The 21,571-nt window shown below is 42.7% G+C and overlaps 1 protein-coding gene across 9 annotated transcripts in view; it reads right to left on the reverse strand.

The window, feature by feature from the left end:
• Nucleotides 1-21,571, reverse strand: part of TRIM2 (tripartite motif containing 2) — a 135,759-nt gene that overhangs the window by 38,432 nt on the left and 75,756 nt on the right. For 5 of the 9 annotated variants that reach the window (XM_006770112.2, XM_015568046.1, XM_006770111.2 and 2 more), the window contains exon 2: nt 2,421-2,602. In XM_006770112.2, coding sequence (XP_006770175.1) covers nt 2,421-2,554 — 134 coding nt within the window. In that variant the 5' untranslated portion in view covers nt 2,555-2,602. Of the gene's footprint in view, nt 1-2,420; nt 2,606-11,219; nt 11,479-21,571 lie in introns of those variants that run through there. The other 4 variants (XM_006770110.2, XM_015568049.1, XM_006770109.2 and 1 more) reach the window with 3 other exon arrangements.

Raw genomic sequence — 21,571 nt, forward strand, 5'->3', positions numbered from 1 at the left:
CTCACACTAGTGATCTCTTCTTGCCTCTCCTCAACAGGCATCAACTTAATTCATTTAATGAGTGAAATGTATTGCTAATCATGACCAACATATATGCTAACCATTGAATTCAAAGTACTTCCAACAACCCTACGAGGTAGGTACTATTGTGATCACCTTCAGACACATGACAAAATGCAGGCAGAGAGAGGCTGAGTTACTTGCCCGAGGGACTTAGGTGGTCAGGGGCAGAGCAGGAGTTCAAACCAAGGCAATTTGGTACCAGGATCTAAACTCTAAATAATTACACTGCACAATGTTTTCCAGTTTCTCGGCCATTCAGAATTGGAAAAGCAATGCTTTCAAGCAAATCCTTATGTTACAGATGAGGAAACAGACATCAAGAAGGTTAAGTGGCCTTCCTTACGTCACAGAGGTAGCCGGGGCTGAATCCATACTGGAACTGAAACAGCTTTTGTTAAGGTCACTAATGATATCTAAATCCAATAAACACGCTTCAATCTTTTCTTACTAGATTTCTCAGAAGGATTCATCAAGCTTGATCACTATGCTCCCCCCTCCGACTCCTTTTCTTTGGAACTTCATCTTCCCTTGGCTTATGACACCACACTCAGCTGGCTCTCCTGTCTGCTCTATTTGTCTACTCAGCCAGTACAGTTTGGAGTTAACCCAGACTCCACTGGCAGCACTCTCCTTTCCCGGGGATACCATACCCACTTGCCTGCCTAAAGCATAACACTCCCATGTTTCTATTTCTTCTCACAGGTATCTCCTCTGAGCCCCAGGTCTGTACACCATCCACCTTCTTTACATTTACTCTTAGAGGCCTCACAGGTTCTAAAACTCAACATGTCCCAAACCAAACCCAGGATGGCCCCCCAAGCTGTGCCTTCTTCCTATAACCACCTCTATCTCATACAGATGGACTGGGCTAGACCTCACTGAGAGGGCAGAGGGCAGGCTCAGGGAGAATGGGGCATCTCACCTGTCGGAACAAGAAAATGGGAACCGAACAACAGACCAGAGGGACTGAACACCGGGGACTGGGGCAGCTCTGCCGGGCTCAGCCGGAGTGGCTCTTGGCTGTATAGCAAGAGCCCCGGTGTGGCAGCTGCACCAAATCAAATAATGACCTTACCCCGGGAGCCCAGGGACACAGGGGCAATTAGCTGGTATTCATGTTTTAGCTACACCTATAGAGTGGAGAGGGGAAAAAATCACTCTCCATTTAGCCATTTTGGAAGATGAATTACAAAGCACTTAAGCCAAAGTATAAAATGAATAAAATAAAAGGTATTTGGTGCCCCATATGCCACCACTAAAACAGGCAAACAAAAACCCTATATCCACACATTACACACAAAACCCCCAAACAGCCCACAGCAAAGAAAGCAAAGCAAACAAGCAAAATCCATTAACTTCCGATAACAAATCCACCTCTCCCTCCATCCATCACCACCATGGATGTAGTTATTCTGCTGCCGTTGGGACCCTCCAAAGTAAATCAACTCCAAGCACGCTCAACCAGTTAACAAATCTGTTGGATTGGATGTAGATGTAATTAGCATTGATTTGAAGCCAGTGGAAATACCAATTTTCTGTTCTATAACAGAAAGCAAAGCATTCTAGTTATGTATATTAAATAATAATAGCAACTGTACTTAACAAGCTGCTATAAAATATAATTACCATATTCATATTTGTTTTTAGGAAAAAATATATAGCCTTGTTAGGGAAATACTTAAATTAGGCCACTAATCTTTATGCTTCATTGCTTATGTGGGAAGTTGGACATGGGGTGAATGAATATTCTGATAAATGATTAACTCAGTGGAAAGAAACACTCAAGAAAGATAAATAAGAAAGTATATTTTACACATAGCAAATTGTATATTCTGATAATGTATAATTACTACATACACAGCTTTTTCCTTCATCTGAAATAGCATAATGTTCAAATGTGCCACTGGTATGTGTCTTCTCAATTATCTTTGGAGGGAGGCTCTCTCCTTTTAACTAGCCCCTCATATATGCAGATATTTTTACCTGATTGTTATATGGGAGGACATGATAGATTTTCAATTGTCTCTCGCCGAAGACCCTTTGTGAGGGAACTGTGGTTGGCCAAAATTGTTTCACAAAGAAAAAAGGGAAAACTTAAATTAAAAAAACACACCCTCCAATAGTTAAAGCTCCATCTCCTGTGGAAATGAGTGAACAGCTATTACTAGATCATTATTATTTTTTTGCACCCCTTGTAATAAAGTAAATTATTGGCAACTCATGATTATGTTACTAGATTTATATCAGAAGCACAAAAGATGTATTGTCTCCCCTAGGTAACTGGAGAATTCTGGAAAGAACCCTCGGTAGGAAGTCAGTCTGTGAAACTCCCTTCTCCGCGCACAAAGGAGGCTTACCTCTCGCAGAACGTGTGCAGGCAGGGCAGGACCTTGGGGTTCTTGTACCGCTCCAGGCATATACTGCAAATCAGAAACTGCTTGTCAATCTGGCGCACCACAGGACTTGGGATGTTGGTGGCTTCACTGGCCATCCTAGACCACTGACATGGGGGGCCAGCTGTCTTTGACCCTGCGCACTGCTGCTGTCAGACAGAAAAACCAAAAGGGAAAAAGAGTTAATAATCTGTCAGCGCAAGCCAATCATTGGCTCATTCACTATGGGCATTGTGTTCTGAATACAGGTAGGATTCCATGTTAGTGACCTCAAAATGACCATAACCAACCCTCATGCTATACAGTGAGTGTAGGTAGCTGCCTGTTTGGCCTATCAATAAAATAACCACAGGTTCACCAAGCAAACAAAGAAAATTAAAAGAAGGTGCATTGTACAAAGGGGTATGCTTGCTGGCTTTCAGCACAGTGGCAGATGAGGGGTTAAATACTTACATGCTGTGCCTGTTCATGCCTTTAGCCATGACAATATTTAAATGTATATTGTCTGTCTTATTATAACAGTCATACCATCTATATTAAATAGAATAGTCTTATTAAGGTAAAATATGTTTTCTCCAATTATTTTACTTGAAGGGGATCAAAATATGCCACTTTGATGTACAGCCTACTTTGAGCTAAAGGCAATTGAGAAGCAGCAGGCATGGGAGGAGCTCTCTGCTCTCTCCCATCTGCCTAAAAGCAGGTCATAAATTTCCCATTTGTAAAGGTGCCCCACTCTCCCATACCAGGAAGAGGAAAAAACTCAATCACAAACCTTGCAAAACAACCCTTATCTATCATACATTTTCCCACAATTTTTTGCCTTTAGGCGTCCAAACAGCCTTTTCCTTTATTTAGTCACTTCTCCACACATTTTTGTTCTTTGTTAAAATAATATATAAGCTCCCAAGTCTAACCACCTTTTTGGATTTTTGTTTCTTACCTGTGAAGCCCCCATGCATATAGAATTAAACGTACTAAGTCAATAAAATATAACACATTTTATTGGGGGTAAATACAATATCCATAAATTTGTACATGTTTTTCTCCTGAAAATCTGCCTTTTGTCAGATTAATTCACAAGCCCCAGACACAGAACATAAGAGTGTAGAGAAAGTTTTTTCTCCCTACAGTTAAGATTCAGGATAGGAATAATTACAATTTTATAAAATATGTTTTTGTTTATTTCAGAGAGAGAAAGAGCGAGGGAGAAAGAGAAAGAAACATCAATGATGAGAGAGAATCATTGACTGGCTGCCTCTTGCACACCCCTCACTGGGAATTGAGCCCACAACCTGGGCATGGGCCCTGACCAGGAATCGAACCACTGAGCCATGCCGCTGGGCTAGAATTTTTAATTAAAAACTTTGTATGTGCTTCAGAGTGTTTTCTTCAGAACTAAAGGTGTATAGATTTCATACTAAAATGTATTTGCCGTGGATCGGGAACAAAGGCAAGAGCTAGTTCCTATTATCTTTTTAAAATGTCTGTTGCTACTCATGTGTAAGAATTTGAGGGACCTGGTGAAGGGAATGCATTCAGAGGAGGTTTCAATTAGTGAGGGATCGTGCCAAAAATGGAGAATTAGAAGAGGGCAACAGAGAAGCAAGCAGAGGGCCTCTGAGAGAATAAGAGAAGAAAAAGTTATGACATAAAACACAGCTCCATTTACCACCTTAAAGAATTTCTGGCTTCTCTCCCAAACCAAGGCTGAGCTAACATTCACTTCCAAATTTTCTAAATATATGGTTAAGATGTCCACAGCCCTTCAATTCCCAATAGAAATTATCTCTGCAAAAAAAAAAGTAGTTAATCTTCATGACCCTAGGCAGGCAGGGTATTCTTCTCATTCTATAAGATTTTAAAAAGTGGCCTCAGCTAAGAAATGTGCCAGGATGCAAACTCAGCTGTGTGTGTGTGTGCCTCTAAAACCCTGCCTTTTCACTCCTTAAATCACCACACCTCCCTTGACTGGTGTTTTAAGAAGGTTGCACTATGGAAGCTTGGTTTAGATATCACATGTTAATCTGGTCTGGGACCTGTATTTGAAGCTGGGAAATATACTTTACTTATAGAACCAACCATTCTATATTTTCTGAAGGACATACTCTTTTCCAAATATAAATGATAGCTCTTCTTCCTCCCCACCAAATCACCAACTTTTTAAAAAGTATGTCAACTTTTATTAAAATTCTATTTACACATATTTGAGTAGTTACATACACGACCCACCCACCTGCCAACTCAATACCTTCTAGATAAGTTCAGTAAGGAGCATGATAAACAGATAGAACCTTATGAAAGCGCCTGCTATACAAGTGTGTCATGTTCAAACAACTTACTGTATTAGTTAAACCATGTAGGTGTGACATACCTAATTAGCCAACATTACCTGCTAGACTTTCATTGAATGTTTCCCTAAAAATCTAGAGTAGAGAATGATATTTATTGAATGAAATAGAGCTCATCTCTCAGGAGCTCAAAATGTTGGCACATCGTCTGCTTTTCTTTAACCACATCCCTCTGACATCAGAATAGGGAAGGATTGGATTTGCCTGTCTTTAAGATAAGGAAACCAAAGCGAAGGGTGTAAGTGACTTGCCGAAGGTCATCCAGTAAAATCAGTGAATCAGAAAGCTCAGATTTCAAGTTTTCTGCTTATCTGGTAAGTCATGATACTTAATCTTAAACAAGTTTAACACTTGACTGTGTGTGTGAGAGAGAAAGAGAGACAGACATAAAAATTATGTGCTCACTTCAGCAGCACTAAACTTGAAATGATACAGAAGATTAGCATGGCCCTGGAGCAAGGATGACACGCAAATTCTTGATGTGTCCCTTATTTTAAAATATATAGAACTTTTCTGTTAAAATCAGTTAAAAATAATTTTATTTTGCATAGCTTTTGAAAATTTTCCTAGTACCCTTTGAAATAATCAGTCATGTTGAGTATTAAATAAAGCAGAGAGAAAAACATCATAATTGGATTTTACTTTTTTATTTTAATCCTTAGAACTGTGGATTTGGGGCAAAGAAACAAAAACATGTATCATTTGTTTTAATGATATATGTTGACTAAATGAAATTTCCTGAGCCAAAATTTTTGTTCTCTAAAGCTGAAATAAAAACATTTTATTCTAATTTTATGATCATTACTATAGTGGGTGAGAATCTTTGTTAGCATTGGTAATTTATATGGCAAATTGAGTTTACTCATTAACAGTAATTTAAAATCACAATAATATTACAAATCTGTCACAAGTGACCTGTTGAAGGCATCTGGATTTTTAGGACTCCCAGAATCAGCACAAAAGGTTTCCAACCCCCAAAACAGAGACTTTATCAGGAACTATCATTCCCTGAATATAAATGGATACCCACAAAAGGAAGACAAATTTAACTGCTCCTACAGGGATAATGTGCTTAGAAAAATGTACCAATAAATACCCTGGGAAGCCTTCCATCAGTCTGAGTATGCCTCCAGGAATATATGACAGCCTTTAATCAAAGTGTTTGGGCATAACCACAGTTTCTGATCTCCTTGATTAGAAAGGCAATAAATTCTTATCTAGATTCTCAGTGGATCTTATTTCCCCATCTCGGTTTCTGAAGTGTCAAAGATCTTGACTCATATAGCCAGCAGAAACAAGTGAGTGATAAGAATGAGATGATGCTATAGGAGTATTCTTCTGGAGATCAGCAAAACTCATTTCTGGAGCGACACATATAAAAACACACCCGGGATGGACTTTGTCTCTGAAGACTATCAGATGCTTTGGATGCAGAAACTATCACCAGACACACTGATACAAGGAAATGGTAGAGAGCTGCAGGCAGGAAGAGCCATTGTAAAACTACTTAAATAGCCAACATGGATATGATATTGGCGTTAAGCAACTATGAGAACTTTTATGTGGGGAGACTAAGGTTTCTGGCCCGTGGCAGACCAAGAGCAATACTGCTTAGGGAGAGGTTCACTCCCCCTCTCCAGCTTTGCTCAATATCACCTTCTCAATCTGAGCATTGTTTAAAATTGAAACTAGTCCCCAACCCCCTAACATTTGCTACACCCATCCTTGCTCTGTTTTTCCCATAGTATTGGAAACTTTCTAATATAACTATGTAATGGGTTTACTTTCCCATAGTATTGGAAACTTTCTAACATAACTATGTAATGGGTTTATTTTGCATGTTGTCTCCTCCCACACTCCACTAAGATGGTGCAGCATTCTTAAGGGATTTTGTTTTCTGATTGCTCACTGCAGTCATCCCAGCTCTAGGATTGTGCCTGGAAGTCATGCATTAAGTTTTGAATTAACTGAACAAATGAAGTATGACATGGACATGGACTCAGTCCAAATAGCAGGAAAGAGGGGCACTTGCTGAATGAGTGATCAAGAGCAAGGTCATTACCAGCCATGTGAATGTCTTCACTTGATATCCCACAGTACCTGCCTGTCCATGTGGTAATCGAATGCTTAGCAACATAAGCCACCATCCAGAAGCTATACATTTAGTGACATATTTTAACACACTCACAAATGCAGGAAAAGAAATTGAGAACTGTGGGAGACACATATGCATGGAAAGTAAAAGTCTCAGAGGGTTGACACACACATTCCTTATCAGTGGGGGCTTGCCAACTGAACACCGCTTGTTTCAGGTAAAAACAATGCAACAATCACATCACAAAGTCCTTGGGCAGAGAAAAATCCCACCCCAGCATTTCTTTCCTCTCATCATCGCCGGTATTTTTCCTGGCTCACTTTCGCAAATCTACAACTTTGTGGGAATTACAACCAAATGGAAAAGGGGAACTTGATAGGAGATGATGACATGAAAGAAAAATGCCTGTGCCCATAATTCTATGGTTGTGACCATATTTCCCACCCCAAATTATACCACGTCGATTAGAACACTATCCAAACTTCTATTGCTGACACCACTGTGAGAAAGAGCAAGAAGGGAGGGTGGAAGAGAAAAGCCAAACTGAAAAGCACTCTTCTCGAAAAGGGGAGCGAGTTGGTGAAAACTTGTCTGGATGGTCCCAGAAACATGGTTGGGAAGCAGGTCAGGATTTGTTTGGAAAATAAAATCTTAACATGTGACTTGTGACTAAGAGGCAGCAAGCATATCTGATTGCACGTCATCCTGCAGGCACTGGCTTCCATGTCTGTTGCTTGATTTTATGGCACTCCTGGGTTGCTCCTCCTCTTGGTTGCCACTTAGCTGAATTTACCAATACGGCTACATTTGGTGTTGTTCTGGGGCCAATGACAGTGGTGCAGGCATGCTAAAATTAGCTCCCAAGAAGTTAAAAATCTTCCGCTACATTTGTAGAAAGGAAATCTCGAACCAGTAGGATTACCTGTGATTCACAATACACTACCTTTCACCTGCCAGGACAGGTGGTCCCTTGGGCTCAAGGCACAGGTTGAAACACGATTAAAGAAGGTATTTTTCATTTTTTTAATTTGTGAGCATATTTTCATTGACCTGCCGTGGAACTGGCATTGTTGCTGATAATGCAACTGGAAGAAAAAAAAAAGAGGACAATCTTCAGGAAATTAAAACAGGGTGACCTGATTCCAGTTAAATCAAGCTGCGATCCCAAATGGGCCTTTCTGTAAATTAGAAGGCCAGATGCAATATCCTTCCTGACAGTGTGTGTGTGAGTGTGTGCATGAGTATGAGCGTGTGTGTATGTGTGTGTGTATAAGTATGAGTGTGTGTGAGTGTGTGCATGAGTATGAGTGTGTGTGTGTGTGTTGGAGGACATTCAGGGACCATCTACTTTAAGTTCTGTCTCCAGACAAGGCCGTGACCAAGCTTCCCCAAGGTTCTTATTCCCAGGGTCAGATGCATGTCAGCTTCCCCAGATGGCTGGATTTTGCTAATATGGAAGTTGATTTACAAGCTGAGTACCCAACTTGTTTTTATAATATTTATGCCTATTTCCTCTACCTCTTTCCTTAGTATAGATAACTGTTTGCCATTGCTTTCTTCATAAAGTCCTCACCTCTGCAGTCAGTTCTTAAGATTTGCTTTAGGGGTTCCAACTTCCAGAAGGCTGGGTCTGGGTGATGGAGTGTTAAGTGGTCAGGCTAATGGACATTCATCTCACGGTGTCCTGGGACCACCAAGAGGAGTGGGGTCTCTTCTCCCCACCCCCACCCCCTTGCTTTCCAAGTCTCCTCCCTTGCTTCCCTTGGGGACCACAAAAATGGCAGAGCATCGCCAGGGCTCTAAGCTCTGGGAGTTAAGCGAGGTTAGCAAGTAGGGGAAGGAGAAATGTATTCCACATCAGAACTTGAAAGACAGGCCTACTGACAGCAAACTCCTTTTGCCCCTGGTTAATAGGAAGTAAACTGTTTAATTCTGTTGTTGATTAGAATAAATATCCACTTAAGTTAATACATTTTCTAGAAGAAAAATAAAAAAGCACTTAATGGAGGCTACTGAGACTATAAAGGCAGAGGTGGGAAAGAAGTGGGTAGAAAGACATGCATGCAAAAAGCAGTAATGAATATTTCTTTCAATGATGCTATCGGAATAATTATACGGGGCTCATTTATTCCTCAGTAGCTGGTCTAATCTAAATTTCCAAATTCTAGGAGGATTTGTTAAATTTAGACAACCTAAACAATAATATTTAGAGAACAAATTCCACTCTGACACTGAAACCCTTACATAACTAATAAGGGGTACAGATGGCATTCAAGTTTTTTTTTTAAGGTGTGTGCAAATTATAATTTTGCCACAATTAGAGGGAATTCAGTCACACTTTTTAAAAAATGCTATGAGAATAAATAATTCAGCAGCATTTTTTTTAAAGTTTGAAAGTATTTTTCTTCTATATATTTCAATAACATATACCAATGTTTGGTTAAAGTCTTCATCTGAGATTTAATGAAAAAAGGAACAAGGGAATTTTAATTAAGCTTAACTAAATTTTTGAAATTTGTTACATATTTAGGATTTTTTTTCTACTTAAGAAAGACAGATAAAAGAAAGCTGTAAGTTTAGAGAAATGAATGTCGAAGAATATCCAAATGAAGGACATTTTCATTTCTTATTAAGATAAAGAATGAGTATTTTTACTTTATCTCACACACAGCAGAATTTACTTAAGCTTTTGTTATCATATAAGGAAAGTCATCTCAGGATTTTAATATTAACCAGGGTGAAATGTGTATAGACTTTATTCTCCGTTTTAAAAATGTGTGGGTTACACATGCTGCATTTATATTTCTTGAACCAGCACATTCGGTCAGAGAACCTTTGTACATTCGGCTGAGTTTTAACCTTTCCAATGCAAATCACTTGTGTCTTTCTAGGAGAAAATTGCAAAGGCATTTTTAGAGGTTTAGGAAAAGCCACTACTCACATCTCTGCAACAGAAAGCTGCTTTCTCATCCACAGCACACAAGAAACTTTGCATTGTGTGCTGCTGGGGAGGGGCGTGCATTATTTAACATTACAGTGGGTTAGGGCCCATGCTGTTAAGGCATCTGCTGGCAGATAATCAAAGGTACCGGGAAGTAGGTTCACACGAGGCAGAACAGAATCCTAATACTTAAGAAATCAGTTTAAGAATCTGGGCGAACAAATGGCTCTCCTTACATAGTCTAATTTTTTAAATTAACACACACACCGCTAACAATTTAATCATGAGGAATAAAACTTACATACTATGATCTATTCTAAGCCAAAGAAGAACCAATAACAATTCTTTAAATGCCTCATTCTAAATCTAGATCTGTTCCGTAAAGTGTAACAAGAAAACTCATCTTTTCTTAGACAGAAATATCATTTTATCTTTTGGTTCAGAAATCCACCTAATTTGTAGTTTAAAATAAATAGCTTTCCTACTTGCTCTCCTATCCTCCCCAAAATAAGGAATAATGACAGGGTGGGGCATACTCATAGAAAAAATTCGGATACAAAGATAATACCCACTGTTTCAGGAAGCAAACCTAGATTTTTTTTTTCTTTTTCTGCAATGCTACCATTGAACTCCACCCAGATTTGATTCTACCGCAAAGGCAAGGGGGAAAATGTCAGAAAAAGCCCCAAATCATCTGCATATTGTCTGGTGATCAATGGCATTTGGAACCCAGAGGGTCAAGTCATGCATTATGAATGAATGGGTTTCCAATGGTAACTGGGAACCGTGGCTCGCACCCCAGGGTTCTCGAATAGAGGACTGGGTGGGGGAAGGGTCGAATGCACATTCTACTCCACCCTGGGGTACCGAGGAAGGAATCCTGCAAATTGAATACTGCATCCCCATCTTTGTACTCAACAGATGCAGGAGGAAAAAAATCTTCTGTTGAAAATAAGCCGAGATATACGTTAAAATAAAGACTAGTAAAAATAAAGAGCTGGTTATATCACATTAGGAACCTGATATCATCTTGCATGCTTTTCTTCCTATTCTTGTGAATCCGGTGCCTTTGTTTAAGCAAAGCGCAGATTCTCCCTCTATCTCATAGTTACAAAGCATGCTGCATTACCAAGAGAGAAAAGGTGGGGCGGGGGCAGGACAGAGGGAGCAGGAGAAATCAGTTATCCACCTGGCAGAAGACTAAGCAATCCGAACGTTTAGGACCTACTCATTTCTGCAAACTAATCAACGAGGCAAAGCATTAAACCCTCCCAGGCTGCAGGCAGCTCCGCGGGAACCCAAAAGCACAATGCACATGTCTGCTAACACCTCAAGTTTGGAAGCACCATGCAAAGAGACCGGTTAAAATTCCCTACCATGCAGTGCAGCCATCCTCAGAAGCCCAGCATATCTTCTGCTCTATGGAGGGATGGGCCAGCTCATGAACAGAACAGAGGAAGAGAAAAATGGAGGAAAGCAAAGTCCGCAGGAATGTTGCTGGGTCCTTAACAAGTGGAAGACCCCTTTCGGCATCCAAACCAATCAATCTTTATCTCACAGGACATCTTTTTCCCACTCAGCGTCTGTTGAAAAGACTGCAGCAAACCAAGCAAGGGATTGTGGGATAGGGATGCAGCAGCGAGCTGCAATGAGATTCGTGGGTGGCTCGCTCGCCCCTCTGAGTCAGCAGTCAGCTGTTTCCAGGCTCCGGCTGGGCCGCTCCGGTCCGTCACCACAATGTGAGTGCGCGATCCACCCAGGGACCGGCAACCCGTGCGCACGGCTCCCGGGGTACCAGCCGGGCCAGGCACCGCGAGGGATACAAATGGGCCAGGGGGCGTGCTGATCAGCAAAAGGGAGACGCCGCGAGCATGGCTTCTACAAAGAACACTAGACATACGGAAGGTTCAAATTTAGAGGGTGTGCTTGGGGAGGGGTCAGCATTAGATAATAAACCTCCTTTGGGGAAAAAAAAATGATCGCTTGGACTTTCCCAGTAGCTTGAAACACAAATGTAAATGTTTAAAATGCAGAACAGCTCAGTTCAACAAGCCCCTACTACCTTTTTCCAACTCTCGGTATTTGCCCAGGAAATAAAATACAGTTCCCCAAAGTCAAACAATGGAAATGACATTTCTCTGCTTTCTGTGGTTCTAGTCGTTGAGAGAAACATCAGACAGTACATTTAGATACATGCTTCAGGGGATGAACAGAGCCCACTGCTTTTCTGATGATGCAAAAGTTTTTAGTTAAAGGTTGAAAAACTTAACAGCCTTTATATTTACACATAGCTTGATTTCCTACCAAGTCATTAAACCTATTTTGAACGTGTTTACTAACTTAAAAATGATCAGCATGTCATCCTATAAAAACGATTAGATCCTCACATTGCAAATACTTGAATTAAAAAACTGCACGTGTCAGGATGGAATTCACAATTATTCCATTTCCTACAGCAATGAAGGCAGTTCCGGAATCATATTGCATTCTATTCCTTGTAGTTACTAGTTTAAAAGTGGACACTGATCATTTTCATTTAAAGAATAAGACTTTGAATTTGCATATTTGACAATATAAATATTCATCATATTCTTTCCTTGCAGTCAGGCACTGTGCTGAGCCCTGTGATGGGACAGTCAGCCCCGCAGAGCAGTGACTACCTTTGGTGGTGGGAAGGGGAAGGGGTCATAGAGAGTCCAGTGAAATTGGCAGACCTGGGAAAATGCACAGACATGCAGATACTAGCATGCTATTCCAGGTGGTGCACAGTTCTCAGGAGATGTAATTCACATATTATACAATTCCCCCCTTTAAAGTGTGCTATTCAATGGCTTTTAGTATATTCATAGATGTGGGCACCCATCATCACAACCAATCTTAGAACATTTTCATCACTTCCAAAAGAAACCCTGTACCCTTTAACTATCACCCCCTACTTTGCCATCCCCCACAATATGGGGGTCTTAGGTGTCTGGCTTTTTTTTCCCACTTAGCATAATGTTTTCAAGGTTCATCCATGTTGTGGCATGTATCAGTATTTCATTCCTTTTTATGGTTGGAAAATATCCCATTTATGGATATAGCACATTCTATTATCCATCTGCCAGTTGATGGACATTGGGTTGTTTCCACTTTTTGGCTATTATGAATAATGTTTCTATAAATATCCATATACAGGAATTTGTGTGGACACATGTTCTGTTTTATTTTACAATTTAATTAGAACCCATACCTGAAATGATAGGCAGGCTACCCCCACTTTATTTCACAATGGCCTCTTCCTAAGACCATCACAAAGGTGCCTGCCTTGCGATGATGCGAGTCCCCTCTTCTTCTCATTGGTGCTGCTGAGCCCATCTGGTACCAAATTCGTCTAAACCCCTCCCCAAGCACATCCTCTTTCCTTACCTCTCCCCTCTCCCCCACTCAACCCAAACTCTGGGGCATACAACTGGCGTGAGTCTCTGTGCTCAGAAGATGGTGGAGAAGTGGGAGAGATCCTCTGTCTGTTGCTGGGTTTGTAGTCAGAGAAGGTTCACCTACTCATTCAATCATTCATTCCAATAAATGCTTATTGAAGATCCAGTGTGTGCCAGGCGCTGAATGGGCATTGAGGATACAGAGAAAATGTAACAGTTTCTTAGCGCTCAGAAAGGTCACAGCCTCGTGTGGGAGGTGGATGAGTAATTGGGCAAATGCAACTCAGAGTGGTAAGTGCTTTGAGTGCCAGAAGAAGTGGATGCTGTGGAGCCCAGAGGGACATGCCGGGCGAGGAGAAGTGGGGTGCGTTTCAGGCATGGAGTACAGCATAGGCAAAGGCCTGGAGGAAGAGAAGGCTCCCAGGAACTGAGAGTGGTAGTGCAGTGTAGCTGGAGCCAGGGCTGTGGTAGAGCAAATGGAGGTCCTATATGTTCTGATCTTTCCCTGGAATTGGGAATAGTTCTTCCTGGGAAACAGCATTACACGGGATAGTTGGGTCCTATGTAGCCTCATCATGATGGCTTAACTACTGTCTGGGCAGGTGGGGTTGGAGGGCTCAACCTGAACCCTAACACACATAACACTGTTTATTATAGGAAAGTACAGCCTTATTTTTAGCATGTCTTGGCAAACGAACCCTTTATAAATTGGGCCTGAGTTACCACAGGATGTGTTACAGGCCACTGCATCTTCCCCTTGACACTCCCTGGCAACAGGCGGTGGTGGTAGTGGCTCTTGGTGTGTAACAACGCAGTTTCTGAGTTGGAGTTTGCTGGGTTTGAGACCTCATGCAGCAGCTAGAGTGTGGGGCCACAAGAGCAGAGAAGAGCCCGAGATGCTTGGGATTGGGCCCGCTACAGACCTTATGGACATCTTGGAGCTGTCTTGCCCTCCCCACTGTTTCCCTCCAGTTGAATAGACATTAAAGAGTTAACCGTTGCCCTGACCAGTTTGGCTCAGCGGATAGAGTGTTGGCCTGAGGACTGAAGGGTCCCAGGTTCGATTCCAGTCAAGGGCATGTACCTTGGTTGCGGGTACATCCCCAGTAGGATGTGTGCAGGAGGCAACTGATCAATGTTTCTCTCTCATCGATATTTCTAATTCTCTATCCCTCTCCCTTCCTCTCTGTAAAAAAAAATAATAAAACATATTCTTTTTTTAAAAAAGAGTTAACTGTCATAGGCCAGGTTGACTGTGATGTACACAGCCATTGGATGGTATACAGACAGTGCCTATGCCTAAGAACGGGACATGTGCTAACTAAACTGGGCTTGGCAGGATCTGGGAGACAGAGATCTTAAATGTATTGGCCACCTGTTATGTGACAACGCCCTTTACATAGAGTCTATAGCTCCTGATCAAGGAAATTGCTCCTTGAAAATAAACTCAAGATGGCACATAAGACCATTTATTATCTGGCTTGTGCCTTCTTCACTTGTTTCCACTTTCTGTCCTCCCTAGCCATACTCTAGTTCCTAAGACATGCTACTATGTTGTTGTTGTGTGTGTGTGTGTGTGTGTGTGTGTGTATGTATGTGTGTGTGTTTAGTGGTTCTTACCCAGGCAGTGGCACCAAACCCCCTGATGGAGTGGTGGGGCATGCCTTTGGAAATGTGATGAGGCATTCTGGGCTGTCATATTGATTATGTATTTAGGGTGTGGGGTGGGGAGGGATGGCTGACATTTAGTGCCTGGGAGCAGGGATGCCAAACACTCTCCAGTGCATGGAAGAGTTCATACAAGTACATTTGTCCTCTCAAACTGCCAATAGCACCCCCTTTGAGAAACACTAATTTCTAGCCTCATGTGCCACTTGTTCTGCCTGGAATGCTCTCATCCCCTCCTGACTCCTTCAGAACTCAGCAAAAACATCACCCATTTTAGGAAGGATTCTCTGACAAATCCTCCAATCCCAGACCTTCCCACTCCAGTCTGGATTGGTTGCCATTCCTGTGAGCTCTGTAGCATTCCTTGCTGGAAATTATTGACAGCTCTATCTTTTACCTCTAAGTTGCCAGCCCCTATGCAGTACCTGACAGGAGGCACCCAATACACAGACGCAGAATGACAAAAATCCTTCTACAAATGAATAAGCGACATGACATGATGTAAATGTTCACTTTAGAACTGGAAAACAGTTGGATCAGAGAACACTAGGGAGATGTAATTCTTCATATCTGATTGGTGGTTTATAATTTAGACAGCATCTTCAAAATACAAAGCAAAGCAAACCCAGAAACAGAAAGAGCAGGCACAATTATTATTTTAGTGGGAACTGAGGTTCAGAAAGATCACAGGACCAGCCCACAGTGGAGGAGACATTATGGAGTAAAAGTGAGTGAGAGTTCCGGTCTTGTGACTGGCACGATGCCTCTTTCAGGGCCACGGTGCCCTGCAAGGATGGGCTAAAGCAGGCCCAGTTATCAGGCAATTCCGCAGTGGAACAAAGCCAGCTGATTAGAGAGGTGGTGTGTTCCAGTGAGACACAAATGCAATCAACCAGAGGAGGCAACCTGAAATCAGGGGCCTGGAAACTGCCTAATGCAACCATTATTGAGTTTTTCTTATCTTTTCATAAACCTTTATGGAAATTATTGCTTGATGGTCTCCTGAAAGAGGATGGTAAGGAACAATTACTCCAGCCTTCAGTTCAGGCATGAAGTGAAGAGATATATCTCTCAATTGCAGAAGAGATATTGTTATGGATTTCACAGCACTCCTGGGGTGGCCCCTCCAAACCAGGCTCCTTCCAGCCAGTCCAGACTCTTTATAGTCAGTTTGAGTGAGTGGTTTGGCTTGAACCCCAAGAGGTTCCTACTTCGCTATTGTCAGTGACTTTTGGCGGTCCCCCACATTGGGTGGTTAGGGGCCATTCTTTAATAGCAATGGGGAGGTCCTAGACCAGACAGGGCTATTTGAAAATAATGATGATGAAGCAGAAAGAATCTTCCCGGTAAGTGTTCTTAAGAAAAGAGAAGATCCAAGTTGATCTTAACCTAGTGGGGCTATATGGCTAGAAATGGATTAACCAGGAAACCAGCTGGCCCAGTTGCAACCAAAGAACTTACACCAGCACTGGCTGCCCTTGGGATTACCATTTAATGTTCTGCATTTCACAAATAATTATGTGCCAGGTGATATACTAGGCACTGATGGTACTAAAATAGGAAATGAATAGAAGCTCTCAAAATCACAGTATCTTGCCTACAAGTCACAGTCATGTTGACTGGGTCTCAGGTGTCAGGGTAGCCCTTCCAAGACAGGAAGAGTGTTTGCAATAAAAGTGATTCAAATCAAGCACCGCTGACTCCCTGCTCAGTATCTTAGTATCCCCTCTAGGTTGCCTGTGAGTTTCCTACCGGGTGCTGATAACAAAATCCAGGTGATGTCTGCTCAACACAGAATACAGCAAGGCCCTTGCTTTCCTTGATCTAGGCTCCATGCTTTCACTAATGACTTCTGAGTTCACTTTACCTTTCTTGGCATCTTTGTCATGTTGATAACTAAAACTCATGTCTAGCAACTCTATCAAAAAGAGAATTCAGAATAGGTCTAGTATAATTTATTCTTATGGAACCCAGAATGTTTTCTTTTCTAGGTGCTTGTAAACCATGCCATTACTATTCCTCTATAAAATTATGCCTGGTAGAGTTCCTTAACCTACAATTTGTGGGCCTGAACTTTGTAAATAAAAAGTGTATTTCTCTATTTCTAGTCTTTAAGAAATTTATCTTCTTCTTAAGATCTCATAAAAATGAGGGTCTGTGATTTGGCAATCATGTGTTCCTTCAAACACCGGGAATGTGGCATGCTCTCCCTCCTGGGAGCACGCCTGTGCCTTTCCCTTCCCCTGCTTCTTCCCCCACGAGCGTGCTTCTCCTAAACTCTAAGGGACCCCACGAGACTTGCAACCAGGGGTGCAATGGGCTTGAGCTAGCCCCCGGAACCTGTCTCCAAGGCCCTCTTTTCTCTGACTTCTCAGTGAGCCACAGCAGCCTCACCTACGCTCATTTCTTTCCTGTAGCATTTCTAGAGCCAGAGCAGCCCTGCCAGGCTCTCTCCTGCTGCTTCTTCTATCCTAGGCCCTATTAAAAAGAAAAAGAAAACACACACACACACACACACACACACACACACAAAAGAACCCTGGAATGTCACTTGTTGAAGCCAGGGGACTTAAAATTTATACAGAGCAACTGGTTTTTCTATTTTTACCTACTGTGTTTGTTTCCAAGCGCTGCTGTGACAAAATAGCATAGAGTGGGGTGGTTTATAATCCCAGAAATTTATTCTCTCACACTTCTGGTGGCTAGAAATACAAAAATCAAGCTCTTCCTGTTTCTGGTAGCCCCAGGCATTCCTTGGCTCGCAGGTGGGTACCTCCATGGTAACGTGGCTGTCTTCTCCCTGTGTGTCTCTACATGGCACTCCCTTCACTGTGTCTCTGTTTTTTCTTCTTGTAAGGATACCTGCCATATTGAATTAGGGCCCACCCTTGTGGAGTACTGCCTCACCTCAACTTGATTATATCTGCAAAGACCCTCTCTCCAAATAAGGTCACATTCATGGGTACTGGGACTTGGGACTTCAACATATCATTTTGAGGAACACAGTTCAGCCTACACCACCTCCAGTGAGTGGTTAAAAGGTTAACAGGAGGCCTGGGCTGAGGTAGGCCCACCTGAGAATGCCCTTGTTTTCCCACAGCACTGTTCCCTTGAACAGTAGTTAAGATACATGGAGAATGTCATGTCTGCTTCACTTCTGGTGTGAAGCATTATTGGAGCCCTGGGATGACTGGCAGGAAAAAGGGGCTGTGAGTTCTGAGTGTCAAGGTGACCCCCCCACCCCCACCCCTTGGCTCTCATCCCTAAGCAGGTGAGGGGCAAAGGAAGCTTCTGGGCATCCTGAAGAGCTGAAAGTACTGTATCTCCCGCGTTGCATCCTTTGCCAGTACTTACTAACCATACTATTAGAGTGAAACCCGCCTGTGTCTGATTGGCAGCTCCAACCCTGTGCTGCGGGCCTACCCAGGTGTGACTTCCTTCTCATTAGCCTTCAGAAGCCCTGCCCCAGCAGGAAGATGTCCTACAGAGAGAAGACTGAAGCAAAACACCAGGCTCCGCCATCTGCTGATACCGCGTGCCACCCCTTCCTTATTCTTTGTCTTGCTCTGACAAAAATAAAAGGCAAAAGCAAGTCAACACACACTCTTGTTTTGTCAGTGTTTGGCCTGGCTAATGGGCTCTATCTGCCGAGTATGCTTGGAGGGTAACCCCCAGTCCTGACTCTGGACCCCTAATTACATTGATGTTCACACTGAGGAGCACACAGCATCAAGTTTTTCTCTTCAGCAGTTTCACCATCAATTAAATTCAAGGCGGTGCCACGTTACTGCTTGGGCCAGCGGTTTCCCGCGTTTAATTAATCAGCGCAGTGGTCCTGACTACCAGGTGGGGAGTTAGAGTCAGGGTTTCTATAAAGCAAATTTCCCTTGGTATCTGACCTGGCGGATGCAGAGCACAGATCTGAGCTGGGTGGGGCCAGGCCCTGACGGACAGCGGCTAGGAGCCAGGAGTTGGCTGCTAAGAGCGCCACTGATAATGCCTCACTAAACGCTGACTTCCTCTCCCTCCATCCCGTCCTCTTTGTCCTGGTAAACTGGATTATTTTAAAACCAACATGTAGCTCAGAGAGAAGCTTATAAACATTTATTTATTTTGACCAATTTGTGGGCCAGAATCCCACTTCTAGGATGTTACTCAAAGGTAAAAAGTAATCACAGATATGGCCAATTTCAGACAGGCCCTGCTTCCCAGACCAGGTGGTTTCTATGGCAACAGGCTCCTCCCCCGGGAGCCAAGCTCTCCTCTGGCTAAAGAAAAGCAGGCACCTCGACAGAGACATCCAAGGCTCGGCTTATCCAGTATTATGAAAATCTCTTCCCCGCTCTGGGATTTTGGCTCTCCTGCCTTCCGCATCTGAGCTCAGGTGACCACCGTGCTCTGGAGTTAAGGTGGGACTTTCTCTCCTTAACAAGCCTGAGTTTACTGAGGACTTCTGAGCTCAGGGCCTCAACCCAGAGGGTGATATACTAAAGGAATCTGGGCACTTTAGCAGAGAGCTAGAGAGGGGAAGCAGAATTCGCTGCCCCAAATATGCCTGGTTGGGATATTGACTATTTTAAGTCGGTTATTTTTTAGAAACTAATGACTTAGGAAAAACCTTGGACCTTCCCCCTAACTGCCTAAAAGAATTTAGAAGGCTTGATCCCGGAAGGGAGCTATTATCATAGACTAGAGGCCCAGCGCACGAAATTTGTGAACGGGGGGAGTGGACGGGGGGCGAGGGGGTCCCCTCAGCCCAGCCTGAACCCTCTCCAATCCAGCAGACCCCTCATGGGATGTCCGACTGCCGGGCCTAAACTGGCAGTTGGACATCCCTCTACCTCCCGTGGCCTGGTAGCCCCAACTGCCCACCCTGCCAGTCTGGTTGCCCCACGCAGCCTGCTTGTTCAGTCACTTGGTTGTCCCTCACTAACCACCCTGCCGGCCTGGTCACCCGACACAGCCTGCTTGTTCAGTAGTTTGGTCATCCCTCACTAATTCCCCTGCCGGCCCAGTCATAGGCAGCCATCTGCAAGGGTGTGACAGTCAATTTGCATATTACCGATTTATTATATAGGATAACCAGAGTTTTAATCTTTAGTGTGAGGTATACAGGGAGGAACCTACCAAAGCCCTTTTGTTCAAAGTCCTCTCTGTGTCCTATTATTAAAGACAAATCTGGCAAACATTTATTTACCAAACTTTTGCTTTTCCATTGCCATGTGAATTGACTTCCTCCACGTTGAAGTCCCAAACCAAAACCACTCCTGCCCCTTCTCCTTCACCCACCATGGCATATGTAAGCCTTAAGTTCCTGAGGGAGGTGTCCTTGCCCCATAATCTTATGGAGCTCCCATATGTACAGACATCATAAGATTGGTCATTTTATCCATAATCTGTCTCATGTCCACTTGATTATTACACCATCTACAAGAACTTAGAAGGAAAATTATTTTTCCTCCTTGACAATATCCTTGGTATGTGAGGTTAGTGGAACTTGCCATCACCTGCAGGAGGCTGCCTCCCCACACATGTAATCAGAAGAGAATAGTTTCCTAAGCAGCATATGTGGCACCATGCCACATGGATCACTCATAACCCAGTATCACAACCCTACCACAAATGTCAGCATGAAGCTGTAATTAAGGCACGGGCTCTGGAGACACATCTGTGTTTGCTCTATGTTCAGGTTGCTCATTGCTTCTGTAAGTACATTTGTAAAATATTACCTCATAAGGCTGTCATGATGACTATTAGTAAATGCATAGTGTGTAAGAGCCTTAGCACCCTGCTGAAACACAGCAAGTCTCAAGTTACTATCATCAGAATCTGTGTGGTGCAGTGACAGAGAGTGTGGGCTCTGGTGCCAGGGTGGATTTGAATCCTGGCTTAGCCAAGGATGACTTTGACTAAGTAATTGAACCCCTCTGTGCCTCAGTTTCCTCCTCTGTATAATGGGGGTAATAACTTACTTCATAGGATAATTGTGAGAATTAAATGGTTTACTCTAGGGAGTGGGTGGCAAAAGGGACACATGTAAATCTTTCAACAATAAAGATAAAATTTTAAAAAATGGTTTACTCTATGAAGAGAACCTACCACAGTGCCTGACATATAGTAAGTACTCACTACATGTGTAGTACAGTATTTAGTTGTAGTAGTACTGCCAACACAAGATTTATGAGTTCTTTTAAGAATGACTAATGACTCATTTCGTAATACTAGATCCTGGTTCATGTAGGGATTCAATAAACATTTATCTTTTGGAAGAATGGACCGGTAATATAATACTCCCCATTATTTATTTTCTTATGGCAAATAAAATAAATCAATAAATCAGAATGGACAGAATCATGCGAAATCAGAAGAGATAGATAGATACACTTTTATCATACTCGCCTGGACACAGCCTCCCTCAGCTTTCTCACCACTTGGCACTGGTGCCTGCTAGCACTTTGACACCAGGTCAGCAAGAGGCTGGAGTGTTACTGTGTTGCTCTTGGTGAGTCCTCTCACCAACTCCTGATGCCAGGCCAGACCCAGGAAAAAAGGCCTCTGCTCAAGCTCATCTGCTCCTTGTTCTTGTATGAACAAAATTAGGGGTTCTATGCAAAGTACCTCCCTGAGTGATCTGATCATAA

Source organism: Myotis davidii, unplaced genomic scaffold (assembly GCF_000327345.1).
Source record: "Myotis davidii unplaced genomic scaffold, ASM32734v1 scaffold323, whole genome shotgun sequence".
In the NCBI taxonomy this organism is placed as follows: domain Eukaryota; kingdom Metazoa; phylum Chordata; class Mammalia; order Chiroptera; family Vespertilionidae; genus Myotis; species Myotis davidii.